The 14,264-nt window shown below is 36.4% G+C and overlaps 1 protein-coding gene across 2 annotated transcripts in view; it reads right to left on the reverse strand.

Moving 5' to 3' along the window:
- CFAP299 (cilia and flagella associated protein 299) overlaps window positions 1-14,264 on the reverse strand; it is a 511,846-nt gene that overhangs the window by 483,897 nt on the left and 13,685 nt on the right. For both annotated transcript variants that reach the window (XM_006151456.1, XM_006151457.2), the window contains exon 2: window positions 9,566-9,696. In XM_006151456.1, coding sequence (XP_006151518.1) covers window positions 9,566-9,696 — 131 coding nt within the window. The remainder of the gene's footprint in view (window positions 1-9,565; window positions 9,697-14,264) is intronic.

Below are 14,264 nucleotides of genomic sequence, written 5' to 3' on the forward strand. Positions count from 1 at the left end.
GAAGAGAAGAGAAGAGAAGAGAAGAGAAGAGAAGAGAAGAGAAGAAAAGAAAAGGAGGGAACCAGCAGTTAGCATAATGGCTATGTCGCTGGACTCCCATGTGGTCGACCGCGGTTCGCATCCCGGACCCGGTGGCTTTGAACTCGCGCAGGGAGTGTGTGCGTGTGTGCCCAGGATCCCGAGAGAAGAATGGAGGAGAAGGGATTGCAGCGTGACCATCCCCCCGGGGGGTGATTTCTCGCTTTCTGTCTCGCTTTCTGTCTCTATGTCTCTCTCTGTCTGGCGAGCGCACACGCCCTATAGCGAAAACCTCTCCAAAACAATAAAAGAAAAAGAAAAAAAGAAAAGAGATAAAGGAAGAAAGAAAGAAAAAATCAGATACAGAACTCAAAGCCCAGGACAGCAGTTAAACTTGGAGATCTGACTCCGGTTAATTACAAACATAAAAGCAGGTAAAATATGAATATAGCTGAATATAAAAGAGGTGCAAAAGCCAAGAAAACTGTCCTTTAGGAAAGATTCAGGTTAGTGAGAAAAGAGAAGATATAGCAAAGACAGCAGATATCAGCAAGTCTAGAAGACAAATGAGAGATTATAAGAAAGCAAGTCAAATTCAAAAAAAGAGAATATTTTAAGAAATAAATAATCCCTCACTGCTATTAAGGGAGTACCAGAGGTCAGAAGAGTCGAATGAATTTGGGGAAAGATCCTCAAATTTTTCTATGAAGCATTTCTGGATGATTACTAAATGGATAAATAAAATTTATGCAGAGAACTAAATTAACAAGAAAGAGCCAGAATCCAACTAAGTGCAAAGGCTGAGGCCACATGAGAGGCCTGACCCAACCTAAACAAACCAGGTGCAGAGGTGCCTGTGGTCCTAGCTGCCTGGGAGGCTGGGAAAGGAATATTATTATATGGTAAGATAGTGTCAAAAGAATCTCTTTCTATTTCTCTCTCTGTCTCTCTCTCTCATAAAATCCTACCTCTCGTTCTTCCTACCACTTTCATTCACTCTCACATTTAAAAAACTGAAATGAAAACAAATATTTCACACATCAAAATTCTTGAAATTAAACTAAAAGAGTACTTAGAGGAAAATATATAGCATGAAAAGTTTATACTGCAAAAGAGGAAAGGTTTAATATGAGGGGAAAGAAATACTACAAATAAGAGCAGAATTCAATAAAATAGAGAATAGAACAATACTAGAAAAAATGATTCATGCTAAAAATCAGGAAACTTATAGTTAAATTAAGAACATCCTACTGTGCTGTCTCTGTAGCCTAATGGTTAAGGGAGATGGATCCATAGCCAACAACATGGTTCAAATCCCAGTCCTGGCAGTGTGAAACACACTGACCATGTCTGTGTGTATGCCTAAAATCCAGACAAGATGGAGAAATGGAAAAAGGATTGCAGCATGACTACATCTCATGGGGGGTTCTTTCTCTCACTCACCCCCACCCCATCTCACTGTCTTTGTCTGGAAAGTACATGTGCCCTCTGGCAATTTAGAAAAAACAATACAGGACCAGCTGGTGGCTTGGGGTTAAGGTGCTGGATTCCCCCCACATGGCTAACTGCAGCTTGAGTCCCAGACCTGGCAGCTTCTTTTTTCACTTTCTCTCTCTCTCTCTTTTGTCTCTGTCTCTCTCTGGTCAAATTTAAAAGTGATAATAATAAATAAAAATTTTTAAAAATGCTAGTATCTGAAATATATAAATAAATACTAATATATGACAGACAGAATATTACATTTACAAGAGCATAAAAAAGATGAAATTCTTAGGAACAGATCTAGTAAAGCATCTACATGATAATTATACTGAAACTACAAAATATAGTTGAGAAATATAAATAAAATCTAAATAACTAGCAATATATATAGTGTTCCTAGAACTAGAAGATTTGATATATTTAGATGTGACTCTCCCTAAATTGATGTACAGAAAATCCAGCAAGCTTATTTGTAAAAATCAACAACGTGATTCTAAACCTTATATAAAAAACGAAAAGCCTAGAATTCAAAACAATTTTTAAAAAGAAAAACGTTTGAGAAGTCATATGACCTGACTTTCAAACCTTAAGGTAATGTGTTGGAATGAAAATAAATGTATGAGTCAGCAGAAAAAAATTAAAAGCCCACAAAAAAATAGACATATACAATGGAGGCGCCTAAAAATTCATGGAGAAAGAATAGTATTTTCAACAAGTAATTATTCTACCATTATTTAGAAATCCAAATATTTTTTGAAAGGAGCCTTTACTCTTATATTGCAAAATATGTACAAATCAATTCCAACTAAATTATAGAACTAAAATAAAACCTAAAATTCCAGGGGCCAGCAAGTGGTATGGTGGTTGAGACCCTGGACTCCACATGGCCAACTGTGGTTCAAGTCCCAGACCTGGCAACTTGCTTCCTCACTTTCTCTCTGTTTGCCTATCTCTCTCATGAGCACAAATTCCCTAGAGAAAATTTAAAATAATAAATAAATAAATAAATAACCTAAAACTCTAAAAATTATAAAGGAAAATATAAGAAAAATATTTGTGACCTTGAAATATTAAAATAATTCTTAGGATACACACATATAAATATGAACCATGAAGAAAGCTTTATAAGTTGGGCTTTACCAAAAGACATAGATGGGGAGAATATAGTTGCAAAATTTATAAAATTTTAAAAATTCTTTGACAAAGAATTTGCAACCAAAGAAAACTTAAAATTAAAAAAAATAAAATAAAATAAAACACTTCACCAAGGACTATGAATAGAAAACAGACACATAAAAAGTGTGCTCAATACCATTAATCATCAGGGAACTACACATTAAAATTACAATCAAATACCACAACATTTACTATACTGGCTAAAATTTTTTGAAACTGACAATGCTGTGTCTTCTCAATGAAGTAGGACATCTGGAACTCTGATACATTGCTAATAGGAAAATAGATGATATAGTCACATTAACAAACAGTAAGGCACTTTCTTATAAAGTCAGACCTACAGAGGCAGCAGGTGGTGTGATGGTTAAGGCACTGGACTCCTACATAGCCTATTTTGGTTCAAGTCCCAGACCCTGCAGCTTAAAAGTCACATGGAGTGAATGTGAGTGTGTTTCCAAAATTCTAGGAGGAGAATGGAGGAGTAGGGATTGCGATAGGGACATTCCCTTTGGAAGATGAATTTTCACTTTCCTTTTCACTGTCTCTATCTTTCTCTAGTATGCACAAGTACCCTATGGAAACAAAACAAAACAAACTACCATTTAAATCAGCAATCTCATTTTTGGGTATATACCTAAGATGAATGAAAATATATTTCCTTACAAAGACCTATTGAAAATGTTTACAGAAGCCAAAAAATAAAAATAACTCAATGATCCATCAACTGGAGAATGGATGGATACACAAATAGTTATTCATAAAAAAGTACTACTTACCAATAGATAAAAACAAATTCCTCATATATGCAACCACATGAAAAATCCTAAAAGCATATGGCTAGTGAAAAAAAACAACTTTCATGATTCCATTTATATGACACTCTGGAAAAGTCAAAATTATAGAAAAAAAAAGCCAATGACTGGTTTGTTGGGGCTGAGAAGAGGGCACTGAATGCAAAGGGGTCTGAGGACTTTGCTTTTTCATTATTATTATTTATTATTATTTATGTATTCAATTGGTTGATGTGCTTGATTGAGCCAATATACAGTGGATGGAAAATCTCATTTCATATGCTGTACTAATGTACAATGAATGAATGTAAACAAATAAATTTAAATTAAAAGAGATTTTACCCAACATGCTACAAGCCACACAGCAGGCAAGTTGAGAATACTATACACGACATCACCAACAGGCAACAAACCATATCTGTGTCCCACAAATGTCTTACATCTCCATTTTTGCCCAAATTTCCCTTTCTGTACTTTTCCCCTCTCCCACTCTCCTTCCACTTTGTCCCATGTCCATAATAATTTTCAATGCTTTTATGTCCTCCAGCCTTTCAGTCTCTACCACAGAGGGTAGACAGTCAGTATATGTAAAGTAGAGACATACAATGTCTCTCTTTCATAGCCAGACTTGCTTCACTCAGCATAAATCTTTCATGTTCATTCACTTTCTATCAAATGCCAGGGTCTTGTTTTTTTATGACTGAATAGTATTCCATGGAGTATATGCGCCACACTTTTTCAATCCATTCATCTCTTTGCTAAGATCTGGACATTTGGGTTGGTTCCAGGTCTTAGCAACTGTGAATAATGCTACAATAAATATAGTTGTGCAAGCACTTTTCCAACTGAGCATTCTCTTATCATTTGGGTAGATATCCAGGAGTGGAATTGCTGGATCATATGGTAGTTCTATCTGAAGGTCTTTGAGGAACCTACACTTTTGTTCTCCACAGTGGCTGGACCAATTTACATTCTCACCAACAATATAGGAGAGTTCCCCTTTCACCACATCCCCGCCAGCACTTATCATTTTTTGTTATTTTAATCTTCACCATTCTGACTGGGGTTAGGTGATATCTCATTGTGGTTTTGATCTCCATCTCCCTTATGATGAGGGATGTTCAGCATTTTTTCATATGCTTATTGGCTGTTCATATGTCTTTCTTAGAGAGTTGTTTATTCAACTCATTTTCCTATCTTTTAATTGGGTCAATCATTTTCTTTCAAGTAAGCTGCTTGAGTTCCCTGTGTATTCTGGTTATCAGTCCCTTGGCTGAGGCATAGTTAACAAAAATTCTCTCTTATTCCGAGGGAATTCACACTAATTACTGTGTCCTATGCTGTGCAGAAACTTGTTAATCTGATGTAATCCCATTTGTCTATTTTTGGGATTGCCTGGGACATTATTGAAGGGTTGGTAATGTTCTAGTCTGATTGCAGTGGGGATCACACTACTGTATATGTTTGTCAGAATTCATTAAATAAAGTATTTCTAAAACATCAATAAATCTGACTTCCAGAAAATTATTATTAAAAATGTACAGGCTGCCTAGCTTGGAGTAGTACAGTTGACTGACAGTTTCCACTTGTTAACTCTTTATTTTAATAGTGTTAAATTGACAAATGATAGCTGTATATATTTACAGGTGTAGTATGATTTTTCAATACATACATACAATGTATGATAATCAAATCATAGCAATAAAAGTATCCATTATCATTACTTTGTGCAATGAACATTACTTTCTTCTAGCTATTTAGAATTGAAATTGTTAACTCTTTCAGCCTCAGCAAATAAGCTAATGTCATGTTTTTGTTTTTGTTTTGTTTTGTTTTGTTTTTGAGAGATTTTCACTATAGGGCGCGTGCGCTCGCCAGACAGACAGAGAGAGAAATAGAGACAGAAAGCGAGAAATCACCCCCAAGGGGGGATGGTCACGCCACAATCCCTTCTCCTCCATTCTCCTCTCAGGATCTCAGGCACGCATGCACACACGCCCAGTGTGAGTTTTAAGCCACCAGGTCCGGGACGCGAACCGCGGTCGACTACGTGGGAGTCCAGCGACATAGCCATTACGCCAACTGCTGGTTCCCCAATGTCATGTTTTTTCAAGGTGATCCTCACAAATCACTGAGCAAGACAATGTTCAAAGACAAAACCATTTCTACCAAATAGGAGAGCCTCCCTAACAGGTAAATTGGGAAGTAATAAACAGATTGTATCTGGAATAGCCTGAAACCTCAAGATGGAGCTTGCAGACTGGATCATTAACCTCTCTAGTAAGGAGGTTCCTATCTCTGGAGGTAACTGCAGACAGCCACTATGTAAGATGGTGGTCTAACTTAAAATATTTCATATGCAATAAGCTGGAATGCCATGCCACTAGAAAGGAATCTCCAGTCAATAGGATGATTCATGCATTGGAAATTAATGGGGGAATGATCAATATAAGAACTATGGAATTAGACATTGCATTGATATACTATAGGTTAATAAGAGAGATGGTGTTCTTGAAAATTTTGACCACCCTAGACCTTTGAATCTTTGGGACCTGAAGAGATGGTCCAATATTCTTCATTAGAAGTTAACAACCCCTCTCATTCCCTAGCAGCAATGCAAGAATAAAATATGGAAGTCTTTCTCCCTCAGAACAGTATGGGGCCACTTTAGGAGACAGTCCCACTTCCTTTATCAGATTTCCAGAGTGTAGCATTTTGATTAGTGTGACAGAAGATGCAGCAAATTCACTGTTAGGGGGGCTCCCAGAAACCTGGAACACACAATGGCCCTCACTGAGTACAACTGAAATGCCTAAATTGCAGAGATATAATTTCAAGAAGGAATTAGAAGGTTTAGGGAAAATGAAAGTGCTGAAAGAGACATATCATATGAGACCAGAAGATCCATGAGAAGATTGTGGTCCATGGGAGAACTCAGTGGATATCCAGTCATTAAGGCCATCAAAAATGTGCTAGTCAGAGTTGTACCAGAATCAGCAGTGATTTGGGTGGTGATTCTCCAATAGCCCAGGCTGAGTGCAGAAGAGCCAGTCATAGACATCGGCTAACTGCAAGCAATAGGTGTAACACCTTGATGTGACAAAAGCTAAATGCTAATACTTAATAGAAAGTCAGAGACTTGTACTTACTGTAAAGACAAGCAAAGTCACAGTGGCCACCAAGGACACTGCAGAACGTTATAGAGGTGGTCTGTAGAACATGATATTCCTTGGGAGTATGTCTCCTCAGACTCTTCCCTATGAAGCTATTGTAAGCAACATATTCCTTGACACCAGTTCTTTGTAAAATATGTGCTCTATGGTTGCTAAATCAGAGTGATTTTCTTGGAGTTGCTCACCTGCACATTAGAGGAGTTAATTTAAGATACTCTGAGAGTAGAATCAAGTGTTTCCAAGTTAGTACCACTTGGCAGGCAATTAGGAAACTATGCTTACTTTCAAAGCGATCCTCCAGCTAATAAAGGCACAGGGCATATTTGGCTCTGAGACACCCTCTGCTGGTCCTGTCATCAACAACACTAAAGTGTACCTAACACGGAAGTGAACAAAGTGACTCCCACATGGTGTAAAAGGCTACATATGGGACCCATCCCCTTACAAAGGCAACAGAGAAGATCTCAGATGAAAGGGCCTTCCAATCCTAGCAGCACTGGGTAGGGATTAGCTTCCCATGACTGGCACTAAAGTAACCTGATGACTTCCAGCTCTGGCCAGTTAAAGAGACAATTGCAAGGAAATACCCACTTTGATCCTCAAACACAAAATGAACATGTGACACAACTGGAATTTATACTTTAAATATGACCAGCTCCTTTTGATATGAAATAGATTAGATCTCTTATAAACTCATATATAAATGTATATGAATTCCCTGTAAAATCTCACAAAAATCTTCCTATTTCTCCTAATTGATAGACATTTATTTTCTAAAAACAGAAGACTATCCCTGATGTTTTATATAAGACACATAACACTGTACACATATAATTTGTATCATTATAATTTTTAAATAATACAAGTCTAGAGTAACTATGTTTAGTAGGTTATCAAGAGTAACTATGTTTAGTAGGTTATCAAAGTTTTGTATAGAATTACCTCTAGTGACTAGAATGCCCCTCTCCAGGGATGTTTATTCCCTAATTCCAAGAACCTGTGAATATATTACATTACAAGCCAAAAGTGACTTTGCATATGTAATGAAGGTTATAGACCTTAAAATAGATTATCCTGGATTAACTAGATGGGCCAGTGTGATGCCATGAGCCCTTAAAAGGGGGAGATCTTCCTCTGACTGGTCACAAAAGATACTGCAGATGGAGATGTTGGAAAGATCTAAATGGTGAGATGGTCTTGGCCCGCTCTTGCTAGAGGGAAGTGGAGGGAGTGCATGAAAAGCAGGAAGTGGAATGTGAGCAGCTTCTAGGAGCAAAGACAGCCCTCTAATGACAGCCGATGAGGGAATGGAGACCTGGGTCCTACAATCACAAGGCTAATGACCTGAATGAATACAGAAGCAGATTCATCCTCAGAGACTCTAGACAAGAACCCAGTCCAGCTGACACCAGGATTCCAACCTTCCCATACAATGAGCAGAGGACCCAGCTCATCTACATTGTGCATACAGAACTATTAATAAGATAAAATAAATCTGTGGGGCGTGGAAGCTACTCACTGTTTGGTAATGTGCTATGGCAGTAACAAAAATCTAACACATTACCATGTCAGTATGTTAACTTCTAATATTCTGTGGTTCTGAAACTCAATGACCACCAGAATGGTCACTTAAAATTGCACATTCTCAGGACCAATGTACTTTCTTTTTTTTTTTTTTTTTGAGAGATTTTCACTGTAGGGCGCGTGCGCTCGCCAGACAGACAGAGAGAGACATAGAGACAGAAAGCGAGAAATCACCCCCCAGGGGGGATGGCCACGCCACAATCCCTTCTCCTCCATTCTCCTCTCGGGATCTTGGGCACACACGCACACGCGCCCGGCGTGAGTTTTAAGCCACCGGGTCCGGGACACGAACCACGGTCGACTACGTGGGAGTCCAGCGACATAGCCATTATGCTAACTGCTGGTTCCCAGGAACCATGTACTTTCTACTACAAAATGTTAGTTTTTATGAGTACATGGAAAATTTGTACTCACAAATACTGGTTATTTTTAAAGATATTATCTAAGAATAATTTACTTATTTCTCAGTGATTATCACTCCAAAATGTACAATTTAATGATTTTTTTAATTAAGTAATTACATTGTCAAGTCTTTATAAAACTATCTTATCAATTTGACGTAGTTCACTTTAGATAAATGTCTCTTTCATTGTATGTTTAATATATTTTATTAGATTTATATGTCATATCACCACATATTAATCATATTAACAGAAATTATTGATTGTTAATAGAGTTGAAAGAATCAATGTTTTTTTTGGGGGGTGGAGGTTTATACTAGAGGGCATGTGCACTCAACAAAAAGTCAGAGAGACAGAAAGCGAGAAATCACCACCCCCCCGGGGGACGGCCATGCCACAATCCCTTCACCTCCATTCTCCTCTCGGGATCTTGGGCATGCACGCACACGAGGCCAGCGTGAGTTTAAGCCACCAGGTTCAGGATTCAAACCACAATCGACTACATGGGAGTCCAGCGACATAGCCATTACGCCAACTGCTGGTCCCAAAAGAATCGATGTTTTAAAAAGTATGAGAAGATAAATGATAACAAAGATTTATAGGCCTCAAAAGTACAATGTGAAGCAAAAGTGACTCATATTTTTAGTATTTAAGTAAATGTATAAAGCCAATATTACTGAGTTGCTTTTTAACAGGACTTTATTGATACGATAGTCATATTTTGGTATTCATATTTCTTAAATTAGTCATTTAAAATTGCACATGACTTTTGCAAGCCTCTTATAATTCCTCAAATTCTTAATCTGTAGAACACATGCTGGGATGTTCAAAGTTTACCTGTTCCTACAATGTTTCTAAGTTACAACAATACCAACAAAATTAGATTTTTACAGACTCTAGACTATAAAACAAAATCTGGATTTTGAACATGGACACTTACTTTTTCTGAGTCCTTTCAGCCAGCCTTGCAATCTCTATAGCTGCCTTCCTTGCTTCAAAATCTTCCCTTTTCACTATCTCTCCAGTACCTCGGTAGCCTAGCTCCACCAGCTGGCGAGCCAGGGTTTCATCCTAAAAAAAAAACAATAGGTCGATGTGTGGGTGAATAATACATTGTATTTTCTCCATTGTATCCATCCAATTGTTTGCAATGACAAATTAATTTATTATTTTTAAATGACATAAGATCTATTATATCTGAAAAACTACAATTATTTCTAACATCTGATTTGGTCTTTCCTATCCCATAGATACAAGAAGAAAAAAAAAAGAAAGAAATAACATCAACCACTCAATTTTTTCTAAGGGGTTGGAGGACAAAAGTCTGTTGAGCTTTTAGTCACTTTATGAGAACAGCTGTAAATAATTAATAAAATATCTCTAAAACAATAAAATTAGAGACCAAAGTATTCATACAAGAAAGACTCTTTAAAACCCATTGGCACACAAAGAGAATTCAGCCGCTTTTTGAAAAGTTCAACATTTCAGAGACTTACTTCCTGGAAGTCAATTAACTGATGACACAGAACATTATAACTTCAAATACAAAATAAAGAGGAGCAGATGTATTTCCTACTTAATGGGAAAGATATTGTTTCCATATAATGTCAGTACCAATAAAAACAAAAAAGTAGAAACCAAACAAGATAACCACAAAAAGCTTCATATTGGAAAAAAACAAATGTCTCCACAGTATTTTAATGCCTTTTATATTTCAGTTAATTTAAGAACTGTCTCACGCATTTTTGTCACTTACATAGTATATTCAAAGGGAATGCTGTTTCCTGTGATTTCAAGGGGTATCATTTTACCTTAAGTTACTAGTATAAAAATTAAAGTATTGCAAACAAATGTATATTCATTTTTATCATCTCAGTTCAATATAAAATATTTGAAATGTAGTAAAAACATTGTATGCTTTATTGTTTTAGACTCTTAACTAGGACACCAATGTTGAATGCAAGAACTGTCTAGCAAATAAACAAGAAAACTTAAGATGCTCAGTTAATAATCTATTCAGCCCTCAGTGGCTACTTGAAAGTTGTAACTATTCAAACCAAAAAGTAGGTACTATAAACCTAGAAGCCTGCTACTTTTCATTGTTAAGCATTAAAAGCAAATATTGAACTCTGTGTAGCAATGTGTATTTATTGGCAAGCTATCACAATGCAAAAGCACCAGGCCTTGGAATGCCAAGGCTATTGATCTTGTTTCTGAGATGTTCTACTTAAAAGACATCTCTATTCCTACACCCGTTAGTATGAACCACAAAACTGAGCAAATGACTCCACCTAGTGGAACTAATCCATAATAAAAAAAAGCAATGCAGATTTGAGGTTAGATTTACAAAAGTGAGATCATTCAGTATGAATTTTCTTACTTATAGTACTAAAAGCAAAGTTATAGAAAGGACTCAGCTCAAGATTGCAAAACACTTCTATAAGAATATAATTTTCTTGTGGTCAAAATAGAATTTTATATAATAAAGACTATAGAAAAGTTGCTGTATTTATTTTTTGTATTAAGTAACATGCAACATTGAACTACTAATTTAAGAAATACAGGCCAAAATATGACCCTCATACCAACAAAGTCCTGTTAAAAACTCAATAATACTGGTTGTGTGTGTGTGTGTGTGTGTGTGTGTGTGTGTTTATGTGTTTGTGTGTATACACATTGCATTCTCGTGTTCCTTACTTCGGTTACACAAAATCATTTGGCTAGTTCCTGCACTTACCAGTACAAATTTATATTGCAACAAATATCGAGATCTATTGAGAACACAATCAGAAAAATGGCATTGGTTGTGTTACCTACCATATAATGCCATACCTGGTAGAGCCGTATTTTTTTTTTTAGAGAGGTTTTTGCTATAGGGCACATGTGTTCACCAGAAAGACAGAGACAGACAGACGGACAGAAGGCAAGAAGTCACCCCCCAGGGAGGATGGCTACACTGCAATCCCATCTCCTCTTGGGATCTTGGGCACACATGCACACGCACCCAGCTTGAGTTTAAGCAACAGGGTCCAGGACTCAAACTGCGGTAGACTACATGGGAGTTCAGCAACACAGCCATTACGCCAACTGCTGGTCCCAAAGGATAAGTCATCTCTCCACTATAATGTATCTCTTGCACCTCTGTGAATATTCTAGTTAAGAGCAAAACTACTAGCCCAAGAGAAATGTAACATCCAAGATTATCCCAGGAATCTGAGCCTTTCTTAGGGTTTTGGGCTTAAAAATGGAATCTTGACTTGCAAATTCTGTACAAATTTTTCTCAATTCTCAAAATAATTCTTAAGGAACACAAAGAAAGATAAAGTCTCACTCTGTGCCAAACAAGAAACTCGACAGCTTCCCTGTTGCCAAGATACAGACGTTTTCCTCCAACTATGAGATACGTAAACTTGAATTAGAAAAGAAAATCAGTAGGCTCACTTGAAAATTAGTTTTTCAAAACTGTGTATCTATTCTCCATTTTCTGCCCTAGGATACAGAAATGTGAAACCTATGACAATTACAAAGTTGGTGGCTGCCCACCCACCTCACAATTAAATAGCCCCTTTTAGGTTCATTCTTTTTCTCTTTTCAAAAGTAACATGTGGTTATTATGAAAAACTTGGAGACATAAGACAAATATATCACCCATGGTTTGACCACTTAACCACTGATATCTTGGAGCACAGCATTTCAGTCTTTTCTCCTGGTACGTGTTTGTGTGTGTTGAATTTCTTTGACTAAAAGTAGAATCATGCTGTGAAAAGTCTCTTGTGGCCTACTTCTTTTGACATTTAACAATACATCTTGAACATCATTTCATTAAGTACACCTACAATAAAATTTTAGTGATTACATATTTCATAAACTTGTAAGGACAAGTACTGGACATAGTTCACTACTGTGCCTTTAGCTCAATGAAAACGATTCAAAATCCTAATCTGATTTGCATTGCTTTGATTACTAGTGAGGGTTTACCATCTGTTCACACATTTCCTGGTCATATGCAATTCTTCTTTTTGAACTATCTGTTTTGAATTGTTAAATATCCCTTTGCTTATTTATTACTAATCTGTAACAATTTTATATGCATACTAAATATATTAGCTAAAGGTCTGCAAAATATCTCGAAATATTTTTCCTAGGTCATTTTTTTCCTTTAACTTTTTATACTTTGGTTTTTACAATTTAATATTCAGAACATTAATATACTTTGATGTCTAGTACTGTGAAGAGAAATAAGTATTTAACTTTTTCAGAAAGTTTTGTCAATCCAAAATATTGGGTCTTCAGTATGCATTTCTGCATAGAAAAACATACAAAAATAGGTTATGATTTTCCCAACAACCTAATGGATAGCTATTCCATTAATTGTTGAACACTGTTCTTTTCTCTACTGATCTGAAATTCTACAGTTTCATATATTTAATTCTTAAATACATTAAGCTCTGTTTCTGAATTTCTGTCATGCACTATTGATTGGTCTCTCTGCTCTCTCAATTCTATCAGAGTGTAGATATGGCTGTCTCAACTACAACTCTTTTGTTCCTACGGATTTCAAGTCGCACTTGAATTGGGTTATTGCTGCCAGGAGCAACCACTAGGCTTAAGATAAGGAGGTCAGAGTTGGGAGTAGTGGGAGACAATGTATATTCGAATGCCATCTTTCACCATTTGTTTTTTTGTTTTTTAATTTAAATTTATTTGTTTACATTCATTCACTGTACATCATTATAGCATACAAAATGAGATTTTCCATCCAGAGTACACTGTGTATTGTCTCAATCAAGCACATCAAGATACATATTATTGTCAACAAATAATTTTCCACTTCTTGTTTCCTGTATGTTTTGCTTTTATTCCCCCATCCTTGATTCCCTATCTCTTACCGTCTGCCATCTCATACTCTCTTCCCACACTGTCTCTAGTATCTATGTTTACTTTCTATACTGTTCCCCATTTTTTTATTGAATAACTAAATATCTTAATTAATCTAAATATTTTCATAGCAAACACAGCTGATACATACATTTCCATGAACACAAGTCTAACTTTAGGCATCCTATAAAGTAGCACCTAGCTGGGGCTACATAGCTTACTGCAGTCATTGAATAGATATTTTTTTTTCTGAAACTTTTTTTTGTAACCTAATTTACATTCTTTTCCTAAGCATCATCACAGCATACAAAATGTGATTTTCCATCCAGAATATACTGCATAGTGACTTAATCATGCATATCATTATCCAAAATTTTCCATTTATAGTTCCTAGAATTTTTTACCCCTCCTTCAGACCCTATGTCCTTTCCCACCCTCTTCTCCCACTGTCTCTGGTGTCTACAATTGTCTTCCATTCCTTTTCCACCCACACTGTATTGATCACACAATTTCTTAAATAATCCAACTACTTTCAATGGTAAGTTCACATGATACTATTAAGAAAACCAGTTTTAACTTAAATTATAGAAATGCTAAAGAACTTTTCTTAAAGCCAGGAAATAGGTTGGATTCTGTTCAAATGGTAGGTGCATGAACTTATCAGTCTCATGTACTTTATCTTCTGTTTTGGTTCAATTTTCCCGATTAAATTCTGGGATATAATATTCAACTCCAGACTTGTCCCTACGATTAAGTTGGCC

The sequence above is a fragment of the Tupaia chinensis genome, unplaced genomic scaffold (assembly GCF_000334495.1).
Source record: "Tupaia chinensis unplaced genomic scaffold, TupChi_1.0 Scaffold000318_1, whole genome shotgun sequence".
Classification (NCBI taxonomy): Eukaryota; Metazoa; Chordata; class Mammalia; order Scandentia; family Tupaiidae; genus Tupaia; species Tupaia belangeri.